This window comes from Laetiporus sulphureus (genome assembly GCF_001632365.1).
Source record: "Laetiporus sulphureus 93-53 unplaced genomic scaffold LAESUscaffold_53, whole genome shotgun sequence".
Classification (NCBI taxonomy): Eukaryota; Fungi; Basidiomycota; class Agaricomycetes; order Polyporales; family Laetiporaceae; genus Laetiporus; species Laetiporus sulphureus.
In genome coordinates, this window is record NW_024468562.1 from 180,005 (window position 1) to 206,093 (window position 26,089).

Consider the following 26,089-nt stretch of genomic DNA (forward strand, 5'->3'; position numbering starts at 1 on the left):
GACGATACATGGGAACCCCGAACAAATCTTACCAACACCGATGAACTTCTTCATGAATTCCACCAGCAACACCCAGATGCAGCCAAAGCACCAATCAGGATCGTCACTTTTGGTGGAAAACGCTTCGAATTATCCTCATATGAAGTTGCACCAATCTCCACACACCGAATCAATATGTCCGACCATCCAGACGAGTTCTTCCTATATCATAAGATGACAGATCTCGCCAAATCACCGAAAAAATCCTCAAATGAAGCAGCAGGATGGAATATTTATGCAGCAGAAACGCATGAAATCCCCCCGCATTCACGAGCTGTGGTAGGAACGGGAGTCGTGATTGACCCTCCCAAACATACCTATACACGAATAGCTCAACACAGCGGACTGGCTGCACAAGGAATTGACGTGGGCACAGGAGTCGTCGATCCAGATTACACTGGGGAACTCAAGGTCGTACTAATCAACACAACGGATTTCGTATTTTCGGTCAAGCCAGGAGATAGAATAGCCCAAATAATCTTCGAGTATTATGCAGAAGGGCTTCCCTCCCGAAGCTACCAACCGTTGCGAGCAACTAGAAGGGGTAATAAAGGTTTTGGCTCCTCGGGACAATGAGCCTTGAGAGGGGGGTAGTGTCACAGATTTTCGCCACAAAGTCCGCACGTGACTTTTCTCACACCACAGATCATGTGCTTCACCAATATCTCACGCCACTCAGCCACAGACATGACACGTAGAGATCAGGTGATAGTCCACATCACATGTTATGGTCCAGACCCGTGGATGATACGGTCGGACCTGTCTATTCCAGGATACAATAGAGGCACCCATTTGGGAACAAAGGGAACAAGGACTATTGTTATGCATCGGCCTTCCGCTTCCTATTAGTTTAGCCAGAAGCCTAGATAGGCACGATGTTCACACCAAAGAACAAAAGGGAAACCAAGATAGGCACGATGTGCACACGCATTACTGCGGCAACCATCAATCTTCCCACTTATTGTTCTACTTCCAGACATCCTATTGTTTCATGTACGGCCATTTGCTTATACCCGTAGATAGGTAGCTTAGGTAAGATAGCCTGCTGTACGTGTATATAAGACCAGCCATGTAGGGGACGAAACCTCAGATTGTTTCTCCTCGTCTACTACCTGTAGCACTCACTGAGCTCACCAGCTCCTTCATATATCTCTCACCCTTTCCTGCGCCTGCCACATCGACCAGTAAGTCAACAGGCTCTTGCGCCACATAGGGTTCAGGGGGATACTCTTGGGATCAGGGGGATCAGGGTGGCACGTTCCACGTGACTGTCCCTTTTTAGTCTTTTTGATCTCTTGTCCGGTGTTACCGTGACACAAGTACCGAAAAATAAATGGTGGTTGTGATGAATATTCATTCGCGTCTTTGAATTCATGATTCCTCGATTGTGCGTGTGAACGTATATTGCATGTTCATGAACGGATGCCGTCTAATTTGAGGAAGGCACAGAAGCATTATTTCAAGAGTCTCAGGTGCAGTAGTGACAGTGGATTCTACAAACAGAGAGCGACATGCTCGATGCCGAGCAATGCCGGGCAATTGGTTATTTACCCATATCGATCACCGAGAGACCCCGATCACCTTGCCTGTGGCTTCATGCAGAGGACCGATTTAAATAAGGTCGAATGTTATCCAGGAGCCCCCCCTCGGCTAGTCGAATAGGTTGCCAAAAAAGATATTACCAGGAGGGCCAGGAGGCAGTGCACGCCGTGCGAAATATCGACGTACTTCCTGCCTTATCACAAACTGACCAGCACAGTGACCACGGTGCCAGATATGACTATCATGGTGGAAGGCAGTCGTTAGAGGGTGTTCGGCTGGTATACACTGCCTAGATACTGTGCCGAACGCCTATAAGTACAGTGCTCGCCTTCGATGACATGTCAAACTTGCTCAAATTCGTCGATTCCATTAATATATCATATGCAAAACCTTAAACCACCAGGGCGGGATCCTAGGAATCCACATATGAGAATGGTGCCCCTAAGGTTGGCCGGTGCACTCGCTCAGACAAGACCTTACACCATCGTTCGATGAGTTCAGTTTCACTAGCGTGCTCAGAATCTGACACAGCAGTGCTTTGGGAGCATCTCTAAATTGATATATGGATGCCGGCGCGCGCAACAATTTGTTGTACTTTTCCCAAAGCAGTCAAGCACGCATAAGTTCTACATCACCTTCTGATGAGACTGCATTATGCATCGAGAGGCTGTATGGAACCACAGCTATTCGGAGTAGTGCACAGGCTACTGCCATATATCTGCGCAGATGCAGAACATGTGTTGAACAGATCCAAGTCCGTTGTGCGGACGGCAGCTCGTGGTAGTCTTGAAATAGATTCTTGCTGACAGGATGTGCGATCGGAATGTATGCGAAGTGACATTCAACTGCAGCCTGGAATTTGAAGCTTATTGTAGCAAATCTCATTGGTCAGTTCAAATTTTATCTGTACTTTTGTCTCAGATAAAATGACGAAACTCTCGATGTCACGAAACGAAGGAACGGCTGATCCGCTGCATAGACGTCGGCACCCAGTTTCTGAAGCTGCTTCTTAGAGAAAAACGAGAAAGAAACAGCGTTGGACATCTGGGCAAGACAAAACCAGTACTTGCGTACAGCAGTCTACATACACGCGAGCGAAAATAGTCAGAGGAAATCAATGAGGAGCGTTCGAATGCTAGAGCGGGTGTCAGCTGTGAAAACATTCGTGATGATAGCTACGCACCTCAACGCACAGATAGAAGACCTCTCCACAGACCGAATCTCATCCCTTTTTTGGCATGTTCCATCGACCTACTGCTGGGCTTACGAGCACGTACTTCACCTCGACTTTGCCCACTTTTTGCTTTTCCTTCGTAGTGGTTCTCGCAGCTTTCGTCGCTTTTGCCATGATCGACTTGATCCGTTCGTAGCCTTTATCCGAACCCCCGTGTTCCGAGCTGACTGTCATTTGTAAGATCCATACAACGGGGTAGACGGTGTTGCCGACGAGCTTGAAATTGACACAGAAGGCATCAAATAGCGGGTTATTGATGAACTCTGGTGTCCAAAAGTATTCACGAAATGATTTCAGTCGGTCATCATCAACTTTGAACGATTTGTTGGGAAAATAAGCGATTTCTTGCTTCCTATGGTGTTCGAACGGATTTCCACCATTTGCAGGACCCGATTGCACAGTGAAAGACCTGGTTTCGGTGCCGGAACAGTTTTCTTTGCATGCCATCGGAATAAGAGACGAGGACTGATCCTTTCCAGATGAAAGGATGTTGATGGCATATCGTTCGTACACCCAGCCATTAAAAGAAGCAGCGAATGAAACACCTTTGAAATGGTTGAGTATCTTCATCAAGTCGACGTTTTGCAGAAAATCGAGACGCTCAAGGATTTGAGTCTTGATCCAACATGATTTGAATTCGACTTGGGAATCTTCCCACTTATCCACGCTGTCACCTGCGTGCTTGGCTTCTATGACGAAAAGGGTATGAGAGATGCTAGTGTCGGTTATGGTGGTACCATCGGGTTGCATTTTCGAAATCGTCTCAACCAAGGTGTCGAAATTCAGCTCGTTCAGCTGTTTCGAAATTGAGCGTCTTAGATCTGCCGGATCCATGATTCCTTTGTAGACATCTTGCGCCGAAAACTCGAATGCACCCATGGAGTCGTCCAGAAACCTTTCGATCACGTTCTCCACTGTTCGCCTTTTGATGTCGTCATTGTTCATTTCCTCACCTATGACCATAGCGTCAACAACACCCATAGCCCCCCCCCTCCCCGCCATCAACGTCCATACCGTTGCTCGCATTCATCCGTTCTGTTTCAATGTCCTGCGAGGCAGAGCAAATCCGGTGATTGAGATCCCTCGAACGTTCGGTGTCCGTAGTCAAGCTGCCATGGAATTTGACTTGATATTCAATCTTTTTCCAAAGGTCCTGGTAAAAACGCTGCACCCGAAGCCTTGTAAGCGTCAGAATGTTATTTTCGACGACCATAATTAGATCTCACCCCTTCAGCAATTCCTTTCTCGTCCACAAAGGCATATACAACAAGGAAACCATTCCAGCACCATGCTTGTAATATACAGAGTAATGTTTTGGGTTTGGAGAAGAAGCAATGATGGGGAAGGTTCGCCTGGACCCAGTCATGAAGGCAATCGTGCGCTCGCCATCGTCCGTGTCCATGTTGATGAGACAACGTGTCAAGCGCGTGTCGTCGACGGGCGGAAATGTTACTTTGCTTTCATAACGGCGCCTATAGACTGCCTTTTCATAGAAAATATATGTTCCCTCGCTACAATAATAGGCGACTGGGTCATGCTTGCTCAGGAGACACACGAGCTCGAATAACAGCCATACCGTCTTTTCTGGGTGTGCAATGATTATTTAGAGGGGCACGATTGGGGGGCAGGACTAGGACGCACCGATTCCGGGCTGACCAGTAAGAATAAGGCCAGTGTCTCGGTCAACACTATCTCGCTTAAGTGTTTCCGAGATATAGTTGTGTAACGATTTGTAACAAGAGCGGACGATGATGTCGTTCAGCCTGGATAACACTGTTGATATGATGTCACCTCTCGGGTCGCTTTCAGTGAATGAGATGGTAGACTTGTTGAAGGTCGTCGCGAAGTCCTGATTCCACCAATAATTGGCAAATTTATTCCATTCATCCGTGGCATGAAGCTCATCCCATCCTTCCTGCGCCAGGATCCACTCATCGTCTCAAGAAGAATTGTGTCAAGAGATAACTCGCTGCCTCCAGGAGCTGAGAGCACTCACCCGTTGTCTGTCTGCCTGTTTTGAGCTTCTTGATTGGTGGAGCGCCTATTGAACTGTGAGACACATTAGTTCGAAGTGAAGTTACACAAATCATTCACTTTCATCGCCCTCTCCGTTGGCATCCCTGGACATGGAGACATCTCCATCAAGAGCGATAAATTCTGTGGTGGCCGGAACCTCCACTGTGTAGGGAAAAATTGTGAGCAGCCTGTATCGACCCGATGGCAGACACTTGAAAACGCACCGGCTACATCAATACCAGGTGCACCTTCTGCTGTGGCCGGAATCTGCACGGTCACCTCTGTATATAGAAGATGAGAGACATTTGAGCCAGATGAGGATGAAGAAGAAGGTAGAAGCATACCGGGCTTTTGCACAAGGAGAAGCTCCTTAGGTTCAAGTTCGAGCTCTGCCATTTCCTCCATTGGGTCAAGATTCTGGAAGTTCTCGTCACCCGGGAGATTGAAGGACTTGAGAAAGGACACGTCTAAACCCTTAACTGCGAATAGATTCCGCTTCTTGCATCTCCATGCTGTGAGATCGGAGGCGTCCACATGTTCGAGGCTGTTCTGCTTCTTCGTCTTAACCTTCTCCATCAAGTGAGCGACGGTGTCTCCAACGCGAAACCTGACAAGGAAAATGTAACCCATCGGCTTCCACTCATGTTCCTTGCGCTCGATGAGCAATCACCAGATTTCGAAAGTATCAGACATGGCCGGAGATGAGTTAGTTCGCGGTGATGCTAGCGCTTAATGGTGCTGATGTGAATCACGCATCACGCCGTCCAGCGCCAGTCACGCTTTGTCACGATCCCTCCGAGACTTTTATGGGGGCTCATCGATCATCAGCGCAGCTTGCAGCGACCATTTAGCTTAGTAGCTTGAAAAGTGATGCACTTTTTTATTAATGCTTGTGAAATGTACGGACATGAGCTAACTAACAGTCTGACGCCAAGGGAAGAAGGCAGGGTGTTGGAAATACTCTCAGTACCTCATAGAACGAGACAAAGTATTGAGGTGGCAGGAATCTACGGCGCGCAGACAAGACTGCAAGAATTCACGCAGTGACTGTAACCCGAACATAATCACCAACACTCCCCCTCGAACACTCCCCCTCGACGAAGAGCGTATAGATGAGGCGAGAGTGAAGGAAAGAAAGAAGGAGAGAAAAGGAGAGATGTTCGCTAGGGATATGTTTGACTTGATAGGATGTGAATGTGATGGAGATAGGAGCAGAGTTTCCGATGAGAAGTCTGAGTTGAGAATGTGATATATGAATGAGCGAAAGAAGTATGGAAAGAAGTGCTGTGGTACAGAAGTCCAGAGACACTGTCATTCTAAGCCATGCCCAAAAGAACGACGCAACGTTGATGGGCTGTCTTCTCTAAAGCCTTTGTGAAAATGTCGGCTGGATTCGAGTCTCCACGAATCTTGCAGAATGATGAATCATGCGTCGGTACGGAGGAGCGGCTGATCGCCGACAAGGTCGAATTGCATCGCGTTCGCAGACAATTTGAATCCCTTCGAATCTATGAAATGAGGAAGGCGTGATAGCGTACCACCAATTCCTCTCATAGAATCGAGGGCTCCGTTTGAGACTCAAGGCAGTCTCCCACTACACCCGATGGTCGCACAGCATTTTGATTCAAGAACATCAAACGGCTACTAACATCTGCTAAAATACCAACTGTAATGCCAGCAAAGTAGAACGTCTCACGTTCTCATTCTGAGCCTGTCTATGAGAAGGCAAGAGGATATGTTATAACCATTACTGGAACCAGAAAATGACACGCGTCCTGACGAACCGACCATCAGTCGAAGTTCCCTTTTTCTGCCCACTACACCTTTGTCACAGATTGAACGACGATTGGAAGTTCTGGTTTGAGGCTCTCTTCGCCGACTGTAGGGAACCTCACCGTGGCAAAGTTCCAAGTGACAGGCTTCTTGGATGGCGAGAACGAAAAGGACTCCACCAGGACCGACAGCAGGACCTCTTGAAGATAAGCGATATATTCGTCAGCAGAGTCTTTCCAAGGACAGCGATGGGAACGTACTCATGTCTAACTCGGCGAACTTGAACCCGCTAAAGGACAGACACATCGTTAGTCGCGACACCATGAGACCTATACCTCACTTACATGCATGCCCTCGTGCCTCCAGAGAACGTCATTCTATACGTCCAAGATGTATGAGATTCCAATCATCATGCCGCCAAAATGTTATATGGCTCACATGGAGGAGAATATGCCAGGAATATGGCTTCCGGCGACTGTATCAGGCAAGGGCGACAACCAGCGTCCAGGTTTCCACTCCGATGCGTCCTCTCCCCAGATTGCTTTGCTTCGATTGAGTGCAAGTATACCCACGAAGGTAAAGGTGCCTTTAGGCACGACGATTTCGTGCATCATCTTCCCATCAACTCCACGAATAGGAGAAGAAAGCGAAACGGTTGCGTCCCTTTTTGCTCTACAAGGTGGTCAGAAATGAATGAGGAATATGACGACGATGCTCACTGGCGAACGATGACTGAGCCAGGCGGATTTCTGCACGAGAAATAGGTCATACGCAAAACTTCAATGCGCAGGGACTGCACTTACAATCGCAAGGTTTCTTTGATCACAGCATCTAGATACGGCAATCGGATCACCTCCTCGTACGACATGTCTCCGCCCTTCCGTGCTTCAACAATCTCCCGACGAAGAGTCTCTTGAGCGACAGGATTATCGGCTAGATATTGGAGGATCTGGGCCAGAGCGCTTGACGTTGTGTCTGTCGCTCCGATCACGAAAGTGCTAGAGCCTGGTTGGTTATAAAGGCCCGTAATAGTGACAAGACACTCACGACATCTGCCCAAGAAGCTCTTCCTTTGATAGCTTGTCGGCGCGGTCAGCTTCCATGTTGGCCTTGACTGAAGTAAATTGAGGACGATGCGAGGATACAGTATACCAGCCGACTTACGGAGCATACTCATCAGGTCTTTCCCCTTGCCTACTTGCTGCGACACGATCGCTTCACCCTTCTGCATAGCCGATTCCTTTGCTTGCAATATTTCCCTCGCTTTGCGGTCCATAGTATCCACAATGTCCAGTAGTTTCTTGAGGTGTTGGTTAGGTATCCGCTCAATGATCCGCCTTCTCAGGGATGGGGAACCAATCTTGACCAGACGCGGGATGAGCTGTCGAGCAAATCCAAGGCGCGAGAGGGCAGGGCTATTATGCTGATTAGTCGTGCAACGGATTCCTGCAACAGATTGGACTGACAATAATGACTTGAGAGCGCCTGCGAAGTCATCTTCCGACTCGGATACGATGGGATCGAAGGAATATCCTAGTCCTGCCTGACCAATTAGCTCGAGCGCCACACGGTTCATCCAATGAAGCATATTGAGCTCCTTCGGACCATCTGCGACTTGCACAGCAATCGCTGTCCGAAGCTGTAAACATCGGTCAGTTCAATATATCTACGTCAGCAATTGGATAATATTCACTCACATCTTCGATGACCTTGTAGAATACAGGTAACATGTCACGCAAATTCTTCGTCGAGAATACTGGATTCAACATCTTGCGCTGCCTGCGGTGATGTTCACCTGAGAGATGTTAGAAGCTGTCAGGAAAAGTTCGACGCAGCCCCGCGTGCAGTTACCTGTTGCCGATAAAAGTCCAGGACCAAGCACAAGACGGTAGCTCCTGACGCTACTCGTGAGTTGTAATGATTTAAAAAGATCAAATGACGCACTCTACAATGTAGGGGGGCTCGTCAAACGAGGAGTACTGATCTGCTACTAAAATATGGTGAATTGCCTTGGGATCGGAGATATACAGGCATTTCGCCTGAAGGGTTTCCTGTCAATGCTTGGCATTCACATATTGTGGTGGCAAGCCTCACTCCAAACAACATGTAGAGCTTGACGACAGAGCCATACTTCTCCCATAAGCGGCGATGAAAGTCCCATGCTTGGCGATGATACAACTGCCCAAAATTTCCTGGTTCGCGACATTATATATGAGCCTTGAGACATAATGTTCATTGCACAGAAAGCACCTTTTATGAACGATTCCCGAGGAGGACCTGGTATATTATTTAAAGGCGAGCGGACAATAATCGATTGAAGTGATCGCCACAGAATGAATGATAGTCCCAAGAGCAGAGCGGCTTCAACACTGAACAGGAGCATCGTTGGACAATACTGCTGAGAGAGCAAGACGGAGGATCACGCTAGTGGCCGTGTTGTGTATGAAAAGCCCGAGGTCAACTGACTGCACAGGTATCGCCTTAGTAGTGAACACGTTGAGGCTATGAGTTAGCGGACAGGAGGCGTGTGCATGATGGCCGATGCCCCCGCGAGGGACGAGAAGAAGGCCTATCAGCATAACGAATCATGAGGGTCACAGCGCCTCGAGGTTTCATTCCCCACATTTCGGCCCAGACCGTAGGATCTCTCGTAGACGCGAAAATCAGAAGAGAGTTCAAGAGACTAAGCAAATGAGACGCCATCGTTGTATCACCTCCTGATATCGGCAAACGATTAGTTGTCCTGTTTGTGAAATGGGCCCCGAGGAGAAGCGTTTCAAAATCAGGGTCTGTTCGGCGACTCATTGCACGGACTGATGAGCTTCTGGTCTTCCAGCGGCAATCTGCGCCGCGCAGCCGGGAGAAATCCGAGAAAGGAGCCGCAGTTTATAACTTGGAGACTATCAGGATGAATGTCAGTGCATCCATTTCCTCAGAAGTATACATGTATGCACCTATATCGAGTACACTTGTCTTTATTTTTGAAACCTGCATGATATAAACCATCTTATACGATGTCACGACTCATTATATCGGAGTTCCCATACAACAGATCAGTAGGTGCTGCTTGTAGCCAGGCACTTTGCAGAGTTATTGCTGACCTTCTCACGAAGACGTCCGGCCAACGTATATGCAAACTACTATATTCGCATATGCAGACATGTGTTGGGCAGCTCGCGGTAGTCGAGATAGATTTAATCACTGGGCGCTCAGCGCTTGAGCGCTTAGGAATGTGGGATCGGAATGTATGCGAACGTAGCAGCTTGGTGCTCGCACTTGTTGCAGACCGAGATGCTAGCAGCTTCCACCGTCCAGAGTCTTTGGCGCTGAAAGCACGACAGGAGAAGTACCTGGAGATATATGTTTATTAGGAAGAACTATATACATAGTCAAATTTGATTCCCGTGCACAACGATTATTAGTGCACCCCATGCGCCAGGTTGGAGTCCCTTACTAGGGGGTATATACAATGCCAATACTTGCTGTCTAAATGTGACAAATGCTTCAATGCCATACTACCATGATTTGTGTTCCAGTCCTTGGTATATTTGACCGTCGGACATGAAACGCTGCTATACGTAATTTTCAGCCAATCCCTCCGGACGGACAATCACCTGAGCATGCATAGCGTGCGCCAGAGCAAAGAACAATGCGTCGAAAGCACAGTAAATCCAGGACGACCTTGCGCGAGAGCGGTTAGACTATCGACTTCACCAGCAGACTTTCAAGTCTGCAGTATTCCGGCACGATCGCGGCGTATGACATGAACGCGTCCACATCCGGCTCTGCAACCTTGGCCAAGCCTAGTTGTAGCTCAGCATCGGAGGTGGGCATAGCAGTCACAGGGATAAGCGAAGCCGGAGAGGAGGTTGTGATAGTGTCGGTCGTGATAACCTCGGGGTTGGGGTTTGTACCGCTCAGGTCTGGCGTAGTAAACGCAGTGGACGGAGCATCCAGCGTGCTGCCAGTCATGGCGGTACCCGCAGTGGAGCTCGTCATAGTTCTCATCCTGCCTGCGTCGCCATCGCCGTATATGGAGCCCATCCCGTAAGAACTCTGCATCCCGCTTCCACCCATCTTCTCCATCTCCTCAACCTCCTCTTCCTCCTCCTCGACAAGGATGGTGGCACCAAGGGCAGATCGCGCACCGTGACCGTAAGGCGTACTCGTGCCGCTTCCGGGTGTGCTTGTGACTTTGTTCCCGCCGCTCGGCGCGTTGACGTTGGTTCTGATGGGAACGCCGCCGGTCGCAGCCCAGCGCTTCGCGAGCAGTCTTCGCACCTCCTCCTCGAATCCACCCCGACCTGTTCCCGCAGGCGTGCCCTTCTCCTTCCCCCACACCCACCGCGCAACGTAGGCTCCACCGAGGGAAGCACGAGCAGGGAAGCCTGGAGGAGGCGCATTTCTGTGCGGCACCACTTGCGCGGCGTCGATCTGAGTGGTCGGCAATATCACGGGTGCATTGAACGCATCACCCACGAGGTTCGCGATGGACGGAAAGTTCGCCGCCGCACCAGTGGCAACGATACGGGATGGAAGTGAAGAGTATTCATATGGATCGAATGGCAGACCCATGGTAGTGCTCGGGTTACTGGCGGAACGCTTCGGCTGTCCAGATATTGGACTCGGAGAGGCGTTCGCTCCTCGTCCGCGGCCCGCGTTGGGGCCCATGACACCCGTCGCAAGCATGCGTGACCAACGTACGCGGAACGACAGGATCTGACTCTCTAGCAGACATCGCGGGTTTGCCCGCAGGTCACGGAATTCATTCACCTTGACACCGGTCTCGAATCGGAAAATGCCTTTCACGTGGGAGAAAGGGTAGCTGTCGCCTTGAAGTAGCCAGAAACTGAACAGCTTATCGTCTAGGCTAAAAGAATAGTCAGTATATGGAAGGAATGAGCATACATCGACTTACCCTATCGACCCGCCTGGAGGTACGATTGCAACTAGGCGGTCGAACGCGCTCCAGCTCTTGGTATACATGTCACGTACAAGGGCTCGTGGCACATCAGCATTCCTAGGATGCCAGATGTCAGCAAATAGATCTTCAAGAACAATCACAGCGAATCGTACCTGCTGGTGAGCATGGCGACGTAGCGCTTCCTTTCAGTGGCATCCTGGGCAGGGTGCGGAAATAGGCTGTACAGCCGCGTGGGGATGTAGTTCGATGCAGGAGCGAGCATGGAATCCATAGGTCCGAATGATAGGACAGCATCGGAGGGCGAGGGACACAAGGACAGGTATATGGAAAGATAGTCGGACGTGAACGGCGTGACAATGGCCTCTGCGACCATCAAAAGATGAGAATATGCTACAAAAACACGTTGCCGCAACGTACCTGGATCAAACCCATACCGGTCTACCAGATATCGCGAGACATTGCCGATCCTCCTCCGCCCGCCTGAGACGTCAACATCACCCAACCAGCCCCAGATCCGTCGTCCTTCATCTCTGTTGCCTCCCACAATCTCCATCACGCCCTCGTCCCAGTGGCTTGGTGTTCCCGCTGTGGTGCTGTGCGCCCACAAACCTGTCGCCGCCGCCTCCGCCTCGCCCATGCCGACCAAGACGCCACACGCAAGACTGGCGAGGAACGAGCTCGCGACCTGCACCTTGCCGGTACGCGCCCACACTTCCGGCCACGCCTCACGCACGCGCAGCAGCTGCGCCGCCAGCAGCGACGCATGCGCACATGTCCCGACGCGCACCGCCATCAGGTCTGGGCCGCCGAGCGCGGCTTCCAGTGCGAGTCCATGCGTATGCGCAGACGTATCCTGAGCAACGGGTGCATGCGGCAGCGAGAGCGATTGCGTCGAGATCTGCGTGTGTACAGGCATTCGCGGGTCAAGGCTTTGGAGCTGTGGAAGCTGGTTTGCCTTCCACCACACGAGCGCGTGCTTCGTGCCGCCGGGACGTCAGGCCGGCAGCGTGTACGAGGAGAGAAAACGCACCTGTGCAGCGCCGCCGATGGCCTTGATCCTCGGCAGGTCATAGCTTTTGCTGAGCTTTTCCATGAGCAGGTCTGTCGGGGGCATGCATATGGACGTTTTGGGAAGTTAATTCACACGATGGCGAGATCAGCGATTGGACTGGGAGCGACGATTTGGTCCCGCGAAACATTACTCACCGTACGCTTTAATCCACATCTCAACGGGTGTGGTATATGCATCGCCGGGTGTGGTGAAAATGCCGCCCTGAGTTCTAGGCCAAAACGGCCGCCGCTGCGTCAATGACCTGCGCGTATCTCGTCCGTGACAACGACCCACTGGTATTCTGGCAACTCCGTGTCAAAGTCTACAGCCTCCACGCCGACTAACTCGAGGTTCTCATCCACGATCGATGCACGCAGCTGGTCCGTGGCGAGCTCAAGACCTAGAAAAAGAGACGATATGGCCTTGGGGGGCATAGCGACGGTGACAGCTCGTAAGGAGAGATCGACAGTAGTTCGTCAAAAAAATCAGAGAAAATAAGTCGTCGTTGCACCAGGCGTCGTCAACAGCGTCGAGCAGCTGAAGACGGTGGTCGTGAGTGGAGGATACAAAGACGCGTGCCAGACGATTCTCAGGCTTCTGTTCGCAGGCGAGCCCATCAGGCTGCCGTTGCTGGACCGGGCGCTTCGTGGCGGCCTCGTGTCGGATATTCCCACGAATGAATGGGGTATGGACTTCCGCCACTCCCTCATCGGGTCCTTCCACTGGATAGGACTTCGTTAATAATGCTTCAATATTGGTCGGCGGTGGACTTAGCTGCGGTATGCTCGATTTACGGCAGTACTAGCTGTCTTGAGCACGGAGAGGAAAATATGAGAGCTCTTCCATAGCGAGCGGCCTGTGTATCCGTTGTCCATTCATTCACGATGCTTAGCACCGAATGCATCACCGTTTACCATGGTCAACAAGGATGGTGGCATGGCACCTCTGAATGCTCATCGACTCTGCAAGAATTGAAGGTCTTCTCATAGCAGACCCATCAGCCTCTGCATCGCAAACCACCCCGCAGCGATAACAAGGACCTGAGCAGAATTTACGGCGAATATCGAGGTATGACTTTCTCTTATTCTCGTTGTGCTCCAATAGTTGCCGCGTTGTGCTATTTTTGTTTCAATATATCATATATTGGCCATCGACTTCCTCTCTGCGCATGCATCTGTGCTACCGTGTGCAGGGAGAAGTCATGGTCTTTGCAGATATATGGTGTCATTACAGCACTTAAAGCTCTCTGTCACAGTGTGCTGCGTTATCTAGGCCTTCTAGATATTTCTATACATGTGAGTCGCGGTCTGAGTTTGTATTGATCGCGTGTACTTAATTGTGAGACGTTCGCTGATGAACATGCTTAATACTCTCTCTGAGTAATCGCACCAAATCTTGAGGTCATATAATACGTATAAATGCACCATTTATGCCTCATGAAGGTGTGGCGCTCGTGTACGTCGGACTCTGTGCCGAATATTGTCTCGTAGCGAAGCTCGCTACTCTGCTTCAAGAGTAATGTAAGAGACAAAAATTGCATTTTTAAGCACTAGTACAGCAGCTCAGTGTCCTAGTGGACAAAAAATAGAGAAGCTATGACTGACCGAAATTTAATTCGAGCGACCACCTTTTGCGCCACAAGCGCGTTAGGCGTTCTATGGGTCATCACGTGGTCGCGTTGCGGTCCAGCGCTAGATCCTCAACTTTTCCTCCTCGCCACTGTCAAGCTGGACCACCATCGTTGACTGAGTTTCGACTCTACTCTAGTGAGATTACTCATTTCACACGGTCAACCACTCCAATACACATTATATAAGGATTCTAACGTTTTACAGACCGCTCGGCTATGCGATACTAGCACCATCCGCTATGGAAGGCGCAATCTGGCGACTACTCCGCCTCTTTGACCTCATTGAGCTCATGTGCCAGTTTAACGACATCATTCTGTCACGCGAAAGGCTCAATAGGCAACCGACCGTGGAAGTCAAGTCACTTACCCCGCTGCGAGATATCTTCACAGCCGGATCGTCTGCACCTCTAGCGTTGCGACTAACCGTATTGCCCTGCAGGGACCGCAGGCCGCACTTGGTCACCCGAAAACAACAGCACCATAAGTTTAAGCGTACCTTGTTGCTGACCACCTCAGCCTTCCCTTCGGTTACAACCTCGGAGACAGTGCCCGTGGGATTCCCTCCTCCCCAGCGCCACCTAGGCCATATTGTCAGTTCCTCGAGGTCATAGTCAAAGCGGAATCGCGAGGATGAGATGCATACGAGACATCTTGTCCCTCTTCCAGCTTGTCAGACATGCTTCTCGCGAATTCTGCGGTGACCTCAGGAGGGGGAGGGGGGAATATTTGGTGCTCGAACAATTCGTATACGGGGCATTTATACGCCTCTCGCCTGCTGACCTCCTGCGTCATTGACTTCCTCTGGTTATGACATACTAAACACCGAACGTTGGCGTTGCCCATGTCAAATGTGTCGAACGATCGGTTGGATCCCGCATCATCCCGCACTCTTGGCGTTCGCTGGCGAGCAGTGCGACATTCAAGGCTTCAAATCTTCATAGGTTTCAACGATGGCAGCTTGCACAGCGACATATGTGGATGACACCTAGAGCCCATCACTCCTGGTTGTTCGTACACACACACATATTCCTTGTTATTTCCAAATGGCCCATGAAGCCCCAAAGATACAACTTGAACCCGTTATGTATTGTGACATTACATTCTCGATCCATTGTTTGCCCTTCCTGCACGTCGCAAGGAGCCTCAATTCGCACTAATGGCAGCTGGGAGACCCATCGCTATCCGAAAACGCCGGCACGCTGCGCTTGTCGTTCGCACCAGGCACGTCCAAGGCCGGGTTCGCCGTGAAGAAGTTTCCGGGCCTGAAGAGCACACGGATGTGCTCGACCGGCATCACAGGCCAGTCCTCCGGCCTCGGGATGTGGGTGATCCCTGCGCGCGAATCGTCAGCTGCAGCTCCCGACGAACGGCAAGGAGAAGAGCTGCGTACCAGTAGTGAGATACACGAGGATGTCCTCCTCCGCGACGTTCTCGTCGCCCTTGACCCAGTTCGCGATCGAGTCCGCCGGCGTGTCCCTCGTCTGCGGGACGTACTTGCCACACGGCCACATCCGCGAACCCCTCTCGTCCTCGACATCCTTCACGACCCACAGCGGCTTGTGCGCGAACGGCGCCCGCTTTCCGACCCACCCATCGGGGCGCGCCATCATCGGCACCGCCGCTCCCCTCAGGCCGGTGATCGCGTACCCCACGAACTTGCCCGAGTACGGGTGGCGCTTCTTCGGATTGATGATCGTCCAACGCCGGTCGAGCTCGAGGCTCACGTCGCGCGCACCCTCGTTCTGGACGGTGATCGGATGATCGCGCGTGAGGAACGCGTTGCCGGCGAAGTTTGCGGGCGAGCCCGTCGGCGCATCGGCCAGCGGGATCACATCCGTCTCGACGACGGTGTTGTGCAGGCCGTCGACCATCGGGTCCACGCGGAACGAGAAAAGGTGCTGGTGAAACTGGGCGTTGACGCCCGGGGCGAGGGTCGTCCCGAACTTGGTCACTTCCTCCTCGCCCTTGACGTACACCTGGAGGATGCCCGTGAGGCGGACTTCGATCTCGATGTTGCCGTCCTGGTAGAAGAGGTAATTGAAGATGTACTCTGCGAGCCACGTGTCAGTCTGTCGTGCGGGAACTACACTCCGGAATGCATACCGTAGTTGGCCAGCGTACAGATCATGCTCACGACCAGCCTGCGGCTGCGCACAGCGTGCGACCGGCCGCCAACGCGGTAGTCGCTGTGCTTCCAGAGGAGGCCCGCATCCTCTTCGTGGATGCAGATGACGTTCTTGATCACGACCGCACTGCCGTCGTGTGCGACGTAAGCACCGGGCTGAGCAAGCAATGTCAACAAACTGCTGACAGCAGACCACCATGTCCGTAACTCACCAGGTAGTGAATCTGTCCAAGACAGTCGCAGCCGAGGGCCAACTCATTCGCCATGGTGCCCATACCGTACTCGCCCCTATGACAAGTGTCACCTCTACAGGGGGTACACAGGAAATATGGAACGTACGAGTCAAACGCATGCTTCCTGGGGTGAGGATGCTCCGGTGAACCGTACGGGACGATCATCTCCGCCAAGGAGAGACGGTAGAAGATGGGGCGGATGTTGCCGTCATCGTTGTACGTGATCGTCGAGAGCGCAGTACCTTCACGATGGTGGAATGCTAACGGGGCGTAGTCAGCCTTCAACTCCAAACAACCCCGAAAGAGACGAGATGGCACCGACCGATATGCATCTTCCACTTCTGCCATTCCAGCACGTGCCCGTCCATCTTGAAGCTGACGCCCTCGGGCTGCAGGATGTGCAGCGGCTTGACATCGTCGCGAACTTTAAAGTTCGAGCCCGGCTTCTGCGCGAGGAGGTCGGGCAGGAAATCCCATGACTCTTTCGGAGGGGGGAGGCGCTCGCGCTTCGCCGCGGCGAACGCGTCCTCCTCCAGGGACGGAGGTGCCGTAGTCGGCACGGTGAGCTCGACATCAACCCCAAGTTTCTTGAATATCGAATTGGACGAAGCTTTCGAGAGGAAGCCAGGAGGGAAGTCGATATGAATCACTTTCATCGTGGTCGAGTCGATGACGGGAACGAAGTCCTGTCCAGTGCATCAGTGCGAGGTCGTTACTGCAGCAGGAATCCGAATCGTACCAAAGGATGAGCGTACAGGTTCTCATGCTGGCCGTAGCGGGCGAACATCAGCGCCTGCTGGATGCGAGCCTTCTTCGGGAAGCGTTCATCGTAGCCGATAGCCCATCCATCGCAGTAGAGCTGGTCGGCAGTGACACCTTTACGAGACCATGAGCCACGCTGTTCGGCACCGAAACTCGGAACGGCCACTCACCGACTGCGGCAGCAAGTTCCTGCACGCGCTTATCCTCCCTGATGATCTTCTCGCAAAGCAACAACTCCTCGACAGAGATCTGCGGCTGCACCCCCTCAGGCAACTTCTGAAGCGAGGTCACCTCCCACTGGTCATGCTTCAGCGTCAGGAAGGCGTTGAACGCATCTCTATGTGCGAATCAGCACGATTTGACGGCGACAGAGCCAAGCAACCAACCCTTTGATGACATCAATGAACTGATCAATACGGCAGTCTATTAGCGCGATCGAGTGAGGTATGATAACCGAGGGACCTACATCGACCTCGGCCTTGCGAACGATCTCGGGGACGTGTTGAGGCGCTTCGCCGGGATTGAGAGGGATACCGAGGTAGGCGAGGACAGCCTTCTTGGGCGGCGCAACGAGTGCGCTGGTGATGAATCGGACTGCCTTGATATCCGTCTTCTCAGCAGTGTACCTTCGTACACTTAGAGATACAGCGACGATCTACGAGATCTGTTGAGAATCATGTCGCACAATCCTTGGTTTACTCACCTCATCTGGAGTAAGGGGGTCCAGAGGATGCTTGAAAGCCGGCGATTTCGAGTGCGTGGTCGTTTGAACCGAGGTTGCAGTGCTCGGAGCGAGATTTGGGACAGACATGACGATGGTGCAGATTAAGCAGACTGCGACGATGAGCTGATGGACTCGAATAGGAGGCAGGCGTCTCTGAGGCTTCTCCAGCTCGAGCTCCTTCTTTTATAGACCGACCATTTGGGATGCAATCTTTGAGTATTCATGTCGAAGGCCCGCTGGCGCCAACGTGCTCGGCTAGATAACGGTGGTATCTCCAGCTGTAAAAGCGCCAAGCGAGCGGCCATTTTGTCCTTGCTTTAAGACCATGCCGAAGCCATTTCAGCCTGCGAAGTAACGAAGACGACTAGAAGAAGATCAGTGCAACTAGTTGGTGAGAGGCTGAGACAAGTTGTGGCGCGTCTCGAGACTCTGACTCGAACTCCGATGTTACTGCACCGACTTACGGCCTCACAACATACCACAGCTTATCGCACAATTGAGTCTTAGCCGACCATTGCTTCGCATCCAGCGAACATAAATCCAATTCTACTACAGAATGACTCGTTCAGGTGCTGATCGCTCGACGCGTTCCACGGATCAACTCTTGGAGGCAGGAACAGGAACAGCACCCGGCGTGACCCCTACTGCTCGGTGATAGCAGCGGAACGCGGAAGAGCGTGGCCACCTCATGCCCTGGCTGGGATGCAGTATCTTGCAAAGAAGAAGTAGGTCGACTTGCGGCTCTGAATGCAGCAGCAAGCTGACATTGCTTTACTGCACTTTTTCTGAAGCTCAGGGCTCTGAACCATCGTGTGGCCATTGGCACGGTGCTGTGCATTCTTCGGAAATCTAAACACCAAAGTGTGGCTTATCTTCAAGCACAGTTAGCCGACGACTGCGTTGCGGTCGAGGTGAGAACGTAAATCCAATTCGACGAAATGGCACTGGTTCCTCGATGTGTTCCGCATGTAACAACTGATAGCAGCTATAGTTAAGCGAGAGATGGCGGCCGTTATGCCAAATAGAGGCGAAGCACGAAGGCATGCTGCCACTGAGCTCAATTGACAGCGTCTGGGGAGAGCGTGAATATCCTTAATAAACAGGTCTGGAAGCATCATCTCAAAGCTTAATTCAGGAGTGCCTCATTTCTCACTTGATCCAGCCGACGGCTGTTTGGCATCCAGGCGAGCGCATCGAGACTGCCTGATGCCGATGCACTCGAGGAGCTCATGTCTTTCCTCAACTTCCGTGCCAACAGAGGAGATCCTCTGAAGGGCCTACGTATTTTCAGCGACGGAGACGCAAGCACGCAAACCTATGACAAAATCGCACGCGTGATGAAGTATCATGCAGTTGACATGTTCATTCACAGAATCAATTGAGTACGAGTCAGTAGCACCCGGAAACTGTACCTAACTATTTTTCCCTCATAATCTGTTTGCTGTACAGACTGTCCTATTCATAAGTGAATGGTGACTTCCACTATGCAGGGGTAGGGCCAGGGTTGTTTGTGATCAGGCAAGAATCGAAATCTTTACTACATTCGCTCATCCTGTGGCGACATTACTCTCCCATGTGCCTTTGCAAAAGGTTATGCATCACGGCTAGCAGCGAAGTGCTTCCTATCCATGCGAAGGATCTATTGCGATTGAATGACAACCATGAACGGCCCGTTTCTTTTGACTTTGGGAAGGCTACTTTACATTCGGCGCGAGCTAGCTTCCATTATGGACCATCAGACACTTGAGACTTTCTCGCAACGTTCTGCACTGGATTTCTCACTCAATCTGCAACGCCTAATGGTATGTAGTGTTAAGCGGAAGAGCTTCGAGACTCGGAGCACTGAGATACGACCACCGCACCCCTCCTTCGAAACCCGCTCTGGACGCGACCGCAAACCGCAATCGTCTCCGCAAATTCAGCCCGCCGGTTGAATGCCATCTCGATGCCGCTTAATTGCTGTTACGCGAGCGTGGCTGACCGTATTCGTCAGTGATAGATCCATTAAGGTTTATATGATATTGTTGAGTAGTAAACTGGCTGTCTGCAACGCCCATCCAGAACTCTTGCCTCAAAATGACATATGATTCTGAATGCCGTAACAAGAACTGCCTGCCCTATGAATATATGACTGCCCGATAAAAAGCACAAATCGTTACTCGAACCCACCAACATACCCCGATATGGGACGCATTCTACCATATTAGGCAACATGTATATGATGTACGCTCTGGCAGAATTCTGCTTTGTGGCGCTAACTTTCGATATATACAAGACCATGAGTGTTTCCACAAACCTCGCCATCTCTTCTTCATGCTCTGCCCCTTGCGTGCTTTTGTTTGTGCGATTTGCCTCTGCCGGCAAGCCGCAAGATTGTTCCTTGCACCGGCTGCTCTATCACGAAGACAGCATATATGCGTCAAGCCCACTGTAGCAATGCAGTACCTATGCTTGGTGAGTGTTTGTCTCATATGCGGCCGGTTCGTCAGCATTTAGACACAGTCCGGCAGCAGAAGTCCCAGAGACAATTCCACGGGACTGAGCCGGAAAAAAAACTCATCATATCGTGTGCAAAGCGAGAGTAAACACACAGTGGCACTGTAATAGGGGTGTACATTGCTCGTAAGGATCCACAAGGTATTGGGATGCAAGTTGTCGACGGTATGCATTTCCTGACCATGGTATGGTTCATAGCACAGCAATGCTTACTAGGACGTCCAAGCTGAAGTGATATCGGCAGGGTATATGCGTCAAGTTGAAGAAACAATCATATTGTTTTACACCTTGACGAATTGGCGTGCATCTATCTCGTGTGCAGCAGACTGGTCAGACATATTGTATGGCAAGCAAGTGTGGACTGAAATACGTGATGTGAGTGACCCGTGGGACACAATCCAAGTCCCTGGCGTAGTATAATTGACAAAGCTCAGCAATGAACATCACAGCGATATCCCCACCTTCATTCCAATTCCGCGGATTTCGTGTCGAACTGATAGTAAACGATCAAATCGACAATTCAGACGTCTTGGAAGCACAAGGCGACTAGCAATTAAGACGCACCAATGGCACAAATGCCACTAGTGTTCCGGGTCCAGGCAACGGATGATGATGATGCAAGAATCATGTCTGCAGCGTGCCAGTTGATCTTCCGTCTTCTTGCCGCATGAAGCATACTGATACACATGATCATCTGTCGTCGATCTGTCTGCCTATCATCTTGGCGGAATCGAGCGCGCATGGTGTAGAACACGAGAGTCGATTGCAGAATGGGTTTCAGGGGCTGGGAACAAGCAGCGTGAATGCCCAACACAGCCCTTGCGCGGCGTGCTGATCGTGAGTGTCCTTCAATACAAAAGACAGGCTGTCAGAAATACTTCCTACCTTCCCCGCCGCATTGCTGAAGTCCACGAACAGACTGGTCCACATTGGCCCTGCTCATTTGCCACGCGGAATCGCCGAGTTGCCCACTCCGCTGGAGCACTGCAAAGAGAAGCCCTATTCGAGCGGCCCCGCCATTCGCAAGTCTTCCATGACAACAACGTGCACAATGGCGTCGGATGCTCACCTTGTCCTCGTCCGCCGCCCTCTTTCTTCAAGTACTCTCTACTCTACTTCCGCCCTCCCGGCATACACGCTCCCTACAGTCAATCATTTAAGCGAGCTCGACTCTTATTCGGTCCATCTCCGTTGTCCGGAACGATACTCGGGACCTTCTATACAAAGACGGCTGTTTCCGATACTACGCGAGCGGCTAATTTCTGTTCCCTAAATGGTGAGTGGTTGACGACGGTCGACCTCGCCCGCCGCGTGTAGCGCTCTCCTGCTCGCTCGCCCTACACGAGGCTGCCCATCGTCATCTACACGAGGCTCTGGCGTTCACGCCTCAACAAGTGACCGTGCCTCGGAGTCTGCGTTGGGCTGAACGTGCTGTGCCCGCGTGGTCAGTCAGTGTTCCCTGTGCTACCCATCTAATCTACTCGTCTTGGACTTTTTGCCCTCGCTTAACGTACTCAGTTGCATGAATTTTGCCTAATTGACGGTCATGTCACGACAGTACGACTCGGACACGCCATCACTCTTCGGAGAGCCTTCGCCAAAATCCACGACAACACGCTCCAGCTCGCGCGAGCGCACAAGCAGCGGAGGCCATGAAGCCGTGCGCTCCCCAGTCCCCGAGGGACCGCCGTCCTCCCCGCAGTCGCCCCATGGTGTATCATCGAGTTCCGAGGGCTATCCATCATGGCTACCAAAACGCCCACCACCGCCTGGTCCACAGTCGACCGTGCACTCCGAGGTGGGTCCCATGCTCAGCGAAGCTGGTCCTAGCAATGAGCCCTACATGATTGGACGGAGACCCACTCCACGCTCGGTGCGTATCGTCAGCTTGCAGGGCTCAACGCAGGCGCTGGACAGGGACTCGAGGGCGCGACGCGAGCCCACGGATCAGTCGCGTGTGTTCTCTGGACCCCCGCACGCGCGTGTCTGGTCGCGCGCGACGAGCGCTGGACTAAGTCCTACGCTCTTCGGTTCGGGACTTTTCTCTTCTCCACCTCGGCCCAGGTTCCGCACCCCAGGCTTCCGCCCCGAACTCTTGCGAAATCCTTCTTGGAAAGTCCGCCTACTGTTTTATATATTCCCTGTAATTGTCTTTGGCCATATCGCGCTGCAGACGTTCTTCGACATCAATGCTGTATACATGCTAATCATGTGAGTTCTTTCAAACGCACTCCTGCAGCATGTTTTCGTTTATCGAGCCCGTCGCAGGGTCGCAAAGTATCCTAATCCTGCCGCGCCAGGCGTGGCTGGCTCCGGGAAAAACTGGGCTCTCGCAGCGGCTGGCTACATTGCTTGCTGGTTCACGTGGATATTTGTTGTAGTCATCCTGTATGAGCTTATATTTTCATTCTATCGTCGATGGAGAGTTAGTGAGTAGTCATTTACGTCTACGATCTCCAGCGACGCACCTAGTGTTGATGACGTTGCTTCACAGAACGACCGCTAATGTTACCAATATACATGTCCACGCCTGCGTACAATCTTGTTTCAATGACCTCGTACACTAACTTCTGCTTTATGTATCATATTCGCGCCTCTGCGTTCTCTGGAGAACACGGCGCAACCCACGACGGCCTTGCCGAAACCGCCTATTATTACTCGCAAAATTGGCCGACAATTGCCCTCCTCCTGCCGCGTGCGGCACTCTCTCTAGCCTTGCTGCTTGGATTCTGGACGCCCTCGCCCGGTGCTATTGCTCTCAATAATGCTGGCATCAGCGTCCGAGAAGGATCTTTCTTTCGCGCGGATGGGACGCTCACGGACTACGCCCGCGGTGTGCTCATTGCAAACGCGGTATGGACGGCATGGCGGATCCTCATTCTCCTACTGAGCTTGTACGTGTCCCTTCCGGTGAACTCGAGTAAGCTCAGTTGCATGTTAACGGCTGACATCTTGCTGCTCCCAGCATCGGTCTCTGGATCGCAAGCGGGCAGGGCTGTGCGGGTTTGTGCGGGCCACGATTCCGCTGGGAGGAAGAGGACGCGGAAAAGACGGCATCGGTCTTGAGTGACAAGCTATCGGATATGGAGATGCTGCCTTGGTCCTGGAAGGAGTCCACGTTGATGCGCATCAAGGATGCGCACGACTTCTGCCTCACAAACAGACCCATCCGTACGGAGTTTGTCCCCGAAGAGGGTCCTGTGCCGGATCTGCCGCCTGTACCGTTCGAAGGCATGGATCGCCTGTTCGCCGCTGTGGGGCTGGCTCCCAGCCACCATCCTGCCCGGCGAGGCGTGTTGTCATCGCAACTCTTCCAGACGCCTGAACCGCAAATGGAGAGTGAGGAAGGCGGGGAAAAGCTGCCGGCTAGCAAGTCGGCGCCGGAGTTGTCGCGTGTAGCTCCTCCTCCAACTAGCCTGCGACAAAAAGAGAAACGACCTGCACGTCCACTGGCACCCTTTCCGACTTCGGACTATCCGTTCACAGGGTCTGGTGCACAGATTTCGTCTGAGGAGAACGTGCCGTTTCCGCCATCATCTGTCTCTGAGGAGGAACGAGAAGTGCCCATTCAGGGCACAGATGACGACGAGATGGAGGAAGGTGAAGATGACGAAGAGGAGCATGCGAGTACTCATGAAGACCCAAGGACAGGCACGAGCGAGAATGTGGCGACTGAGCTGGAGGAAAGCGTAGAACATCACCGTAGACGAACATCGGAATCCATGTCCAGTCTCGGGCGGCCCATAGTTTCGAGGTACCCCTTCATGCACCGACGGCCAACGGGTGGGAGTGCCTCCTCGGTATCTCCTCGCACACCCTCCTCGCCTTCCACACAGACGCGTTCGACGCACACACAGTCGATGCAATCGCGTTCCACGCGCGAGTCCCAGTCAACGCAGTCTACAGGCAATGCGGAGTCATCCGAATCGCCCATAAGCAACAGAGGCTCGAACGGCGCCAGCCCGTCATCATCGAACTTCAGCGGCAGCGCGATCCCGATGCCGCCCAGACATCCGCGAGCACACAGGAGGGCAAGAACGAGGACTATCTCGCCGGGCAGCCCAGGCTCCATCTCACCAGTTGTATTCCCCGCGGACCGGCCTCATGCGCGGACACGCACGGACAGCGTGGCCAACGAGGTATCGATGACGTTTGGTGCTATGCAGCCGCCTGTGTACGACACTGACGAGGAAGATCTGCACGAGGGCTCCCTCATGGACGTGCCCGAGGCGGAGGGCTCCGTGGAAGAGGCAGAACGGCAAGATAGCGTCGGTCTGCTGTCCGCTGCGCCGAGTCCGCGTAGTTCGTCGGGCAATCTGCGGCGCAGAACGAGCAGCTTTTCGCAACACAGGTCGAGCGGTTCGCGGTCTCATTCAGGACGGGTTTCGTTGTCGCGCTCGCGCTCACGCACAAGCTCAGGGACATCTCGGTCGGAGTCTGCGCGATCACGAGCGCATTCGCTCATACAGTCCATCGGCGCGGCGTCGCGCTCATCCATAGATGTCGTACGCTCTCGGACCAACTCCATGGCGCGCCTGTCAGACTCACCCGCAGGATCGTCTGCGTCGGACACGGTGCTGAGTAGTCCCGAGAACCACACGTTCGGCCATCCATTGCGGGAGCGGTGGGGCCCAGCAGACGAACACGGCAGGCGGATCAGTCCCTCCCAGGTGCCTCTACCGCCATCCGCATCTACCTCGGAAGCTGCCTCCGGTTCTGACGCTGGCGGACATTTGCCCCGGTTGCGTGGGGTGCGTTCGAGTCCGCGCTCAAGTCTGGTTCCGTCCCAGCGAAGTCGACGAAGTCAGCGTACGGAGCGTCTAGGAGTGCACATACCAGAGGGGCATCTGAGCACTGAAAGCCAACCCGGAACAAGTACCGCGCAATCGTTCATGACAGCACCGACGATCGCACCCAGTGCAACAGAAACTTCAATACGGACCAGCTGGGCGGAGCTGGACTCGCCGACCACGCCTGGTGATCCGGAAAACTAATAAGATCTTGCTTTCGCTTGGACTTCTTATTATTTCGTACTTATCTTGTGTTAATAGCTCTATTTGCTATGTTTATAGTTCTATTTGCTGTGCATAGTTTTTTTGACTTCTTACCTAGAGCACGGACGGTGTGTCATGAGCATAATGCTAATCAGCGGTACCTAACGAATACGATATAGTCGATGAATTTCTTGCCTCCATCATATGCACACCGCTGCGAAAATAGTTGCTGTACCTCGAAAATTGGTGAGTCTTGATGTTAAAGCTGGATAGGCCAGGGAGAGTCGAGACGATGCAAATTTTCCTGAGCTGGTGCCGGGGACGTCGTCGGGCATTTCCTCAAGATTCCATGCGCGAGGTTTAATCATAATGCAAGGAGACGGCCTCGAGTGGCAGCAAGGAGGAACGTAGCAGCGGAGTGAGACTCAGAGTCGTGTCAAGAGCCTCAGCTGCAGCGCGACGAGTCACGACTGCAGGAGCACGTAGTCACGGTCACGTGATCGCGAAGTGCTCAGGCCATTCGCGCTGCTCTATCGAGTCGATGTC

At 52.4% G+C, this 26,089-nt stretch overlaps 6 protein-coding genes across 6 annotated transcripts; 1 reads left to right on the top strand and 5 right to left on the bottom strand.

Annotated features, from left to right (window-relative positions):
* Positions 1-2,233: 2,233 nt before the first annotated feature.
* LAESUDRAFT_752398 (uncharacterized protein) lies at positions 2,234-5,534 on the bottom strand (the record flags this gene model as incomplete). Its single annotated transcript, XM_040911724.1, has 10 exons — positions 5,176-5,534; positions 5,056-5,112; positions 4,910-4,993; positions 4,812-4,856; positions 4,457-4,753; positions 4,042-4,399; positions 3,830-3,993; positions 2,849-3,768; positions 2,530-2,661; positions 2,234-2,299 (listed from the first exon to the last, which is right to left on the bottom strand). Exons 1-10 carry the CDS (start codon positions 5,459-5,461, stop codon positions 2,234-2,236), a joined length of 2,409 nt encoding a protein of 802 aa, XP_040759730.1. The 5' UTR covers positions 5,462-5,534.
* Positions 5,535-6,435: 901 nt separating this feature from the next.
* On the bottom strand, positions 6,436-9,234 carry LAESUDRAFT_686029 (cytochrome P450). Its single transcript, XM_040905912.1, has 14 exons — positions 8,855-9,234; positions 8,699-8,796; positions 8,549-8,643; positions 8,456-8,499; positions 8,302-8,399; positions 8,071-8,243; positions 7,769-8,019; positions 7,652-7,718; positions 7,408-7,602; positions 7,324-7,353; positions 7,043-7,276; positions 6,949-6,981; positions 6,865-6,893; positions 6,436-6,803 (listed from the first exon to the last, which is right to left on the bottom strand). The coding sequence occupies exons 1-14, from the start codon at positions 8,985-8,987 to the stop codon at positions 6,649-6,651; spliced, it is 1,635 nt and encodes a 544-aa protein (XP_040759731.1). The 5' UTR covers positions 8,988-9,234; the 3' UTR covers positions 6,436-6,648.
* Positions 9,235-10,300: 1,066 nt separating this feature from the next.
* On the bottom strand, positions 10,301-13,013 carry LAESUDRAFT_738961 (actin-like ATPase domain-containing protein; the record flags this gene model as incomplete). Its single annotated transcript, XM_040910957.1, has 7 exons — positions 10,301-11,474; positions 11,523-11,624; positions 11,681-11,891; positions 11,946-12,483; positions 12,559-12,629; positions 12,735-12,808; positions 12,874-13,013. The coding sequence occupies 7 exons, from the start codon at positions 13,011-13,013 to the stop codon at positions 10,301-10,303; spliced, it is 2,310 nt and encodes a 769-aa protein (XP_040759732.1).
* A 1,398-nt stretch (positions 13,014-14,411) lies between these two features.
* LAESUDRAFT_444825 (uncharacterized protein) lies at positions 14,412-15,303 on the bottom strand. The gene is made up of 4 exons (XM_040902484.1): positions 14,853-15,303; positions 14,706-14,787; positions 14,577-14,642; positions 14,412-14,523 (listed from the first exon to the last, which is right to left on the bottom strand). Exons 1-4 carry the CDS (start codon positions 15,050-15,052, stop codon positions 14,470-14,472), a joined length of 402 nt encoding a protein of 133 aa, XP_040759733.1. The 5' UTR covers positions 15,053-15,303; the 3' UTR covers positions 14,412-14,469.
* Positions 14,941-18,463, bottom strand: LAESUDRAFT_730700 (peroxisomal copper amine oxidase). Its single transcript, XM_040909892.1, has 11 exons — positions 18,033-18,463; positions 17,796-17,984; positions 17,716-17,735; positions 17,500-17,666; positions 17,307-17,443; positions 16,890-17,253; positions 16,674-16,827; positions 16,547-16,622; positions 16,313-16,490; positions 15,600-16,259; positions 14,941-15,541 (listed from the first exon to the last, which is right to left on the bottom strand). Exons 1-11 carry the CDS (start codon positions 18,138-18,140, stop codon positions 15,363-15,365), a joined length of 2,232 nt encoding a protein of 743 aa, XP_040759734.1. The 5' UTR covers positions 18,141-18,463; the 3' UTR covers positions 14,941-15,362.
* A 3,632-nt stretch (positions 18,464-22,095) lies between these two features.
* On the top strand, positions 22,096-25,543 carry LAESUDRAFT_662753 (uncharacterized protein; the record flags this gene model as incomplete). Its single annotated transcript, XM_040905011.1, has 4 exons — positions 22,096-22,760; positions 22,818-22,978; positions 23,044-23,443; positions 23,515-25,543. The coding sequence occupies 4 exons, from the start codon at positions 22,096-22,098 to the stop codon at positions 25,541-25,543; spliced, it is 3,255 nt and encodes a 1,084-aa protein (XP_040759735.1).
* Positions 25,544-26,089: the final 546 nt, after the last annotated feature.

Excerpts from the sequence above, each read along its gene's own strand:
- LAESUDRAFT_444825 (XM_040902484.1), bottom strand. The coding sequence starts at position 15,052 with ATGGGCAACGCCAACGTTCGGTGTTTAGTATGTCATAACCAGAGGAAG. Across the intron at positions 14,643-14,705 it reads CTGAGGTGGTCAGCAACAAG|GGCAATACGGTTAGTCGCAA; the intron begins GTACGCTTAAAC and ends CGGTCCCTGCAG. Across the intron at positions 14,524-14,576 it reads TGAAGATATCTCGCAGCGGG|AATGATGTCGTTAAACTGGC; the intron begins GTAAGTGACTTG and ends TTCGCGTGACAG.
- LAESUDRAFT_686029 (XM_040905912.1), bottom strand. The coding sequence starts at position 8,987 with ATGCTCCTGTTCAGTGTTGAAGCCGCTCTGCTCTTGGGACTATCATTC. Across the intron at positions 8,400-8,455 it reads TGGACTTTTATCGGCAACAG|GTGAACATCACCGCAGGCAG; the intron begins GTAACTGCACGC and ends AACATCTCTCAG. Across the intron at positions 8,244-8,301 it reads TCTACAAGGTCATCGAAGAT|CTTCGGACAGCGATTGCTGT; the intron begins GTGAGTGAATAT and ends CGATGTTTACAG.
- LAESUDRAFT_730700 (XM_040909892.1), bottom strand. The coding sequence starts at position 18,140 with ATGTCTGTCCCAAATCTCGCTCCGAGCACTGCAACCTCGGTTCAAACG. Across the intron at positions 17,667-17,715 it reads TTCATTGATGTCATCAAAGG|AGATGCGTTCAACGCCTTCC; the intron begins GTTGGTTGCTTG and ends ATTCGCACATAG. Across the intron at positions 17,444-17,499 it reads GGAACTTGCTGCCGCAGTCG|GTGTCACTGCCGACCAGCTC; the intron begins GTGAGTGGCCGT and ends GGTCTCGTAAAG.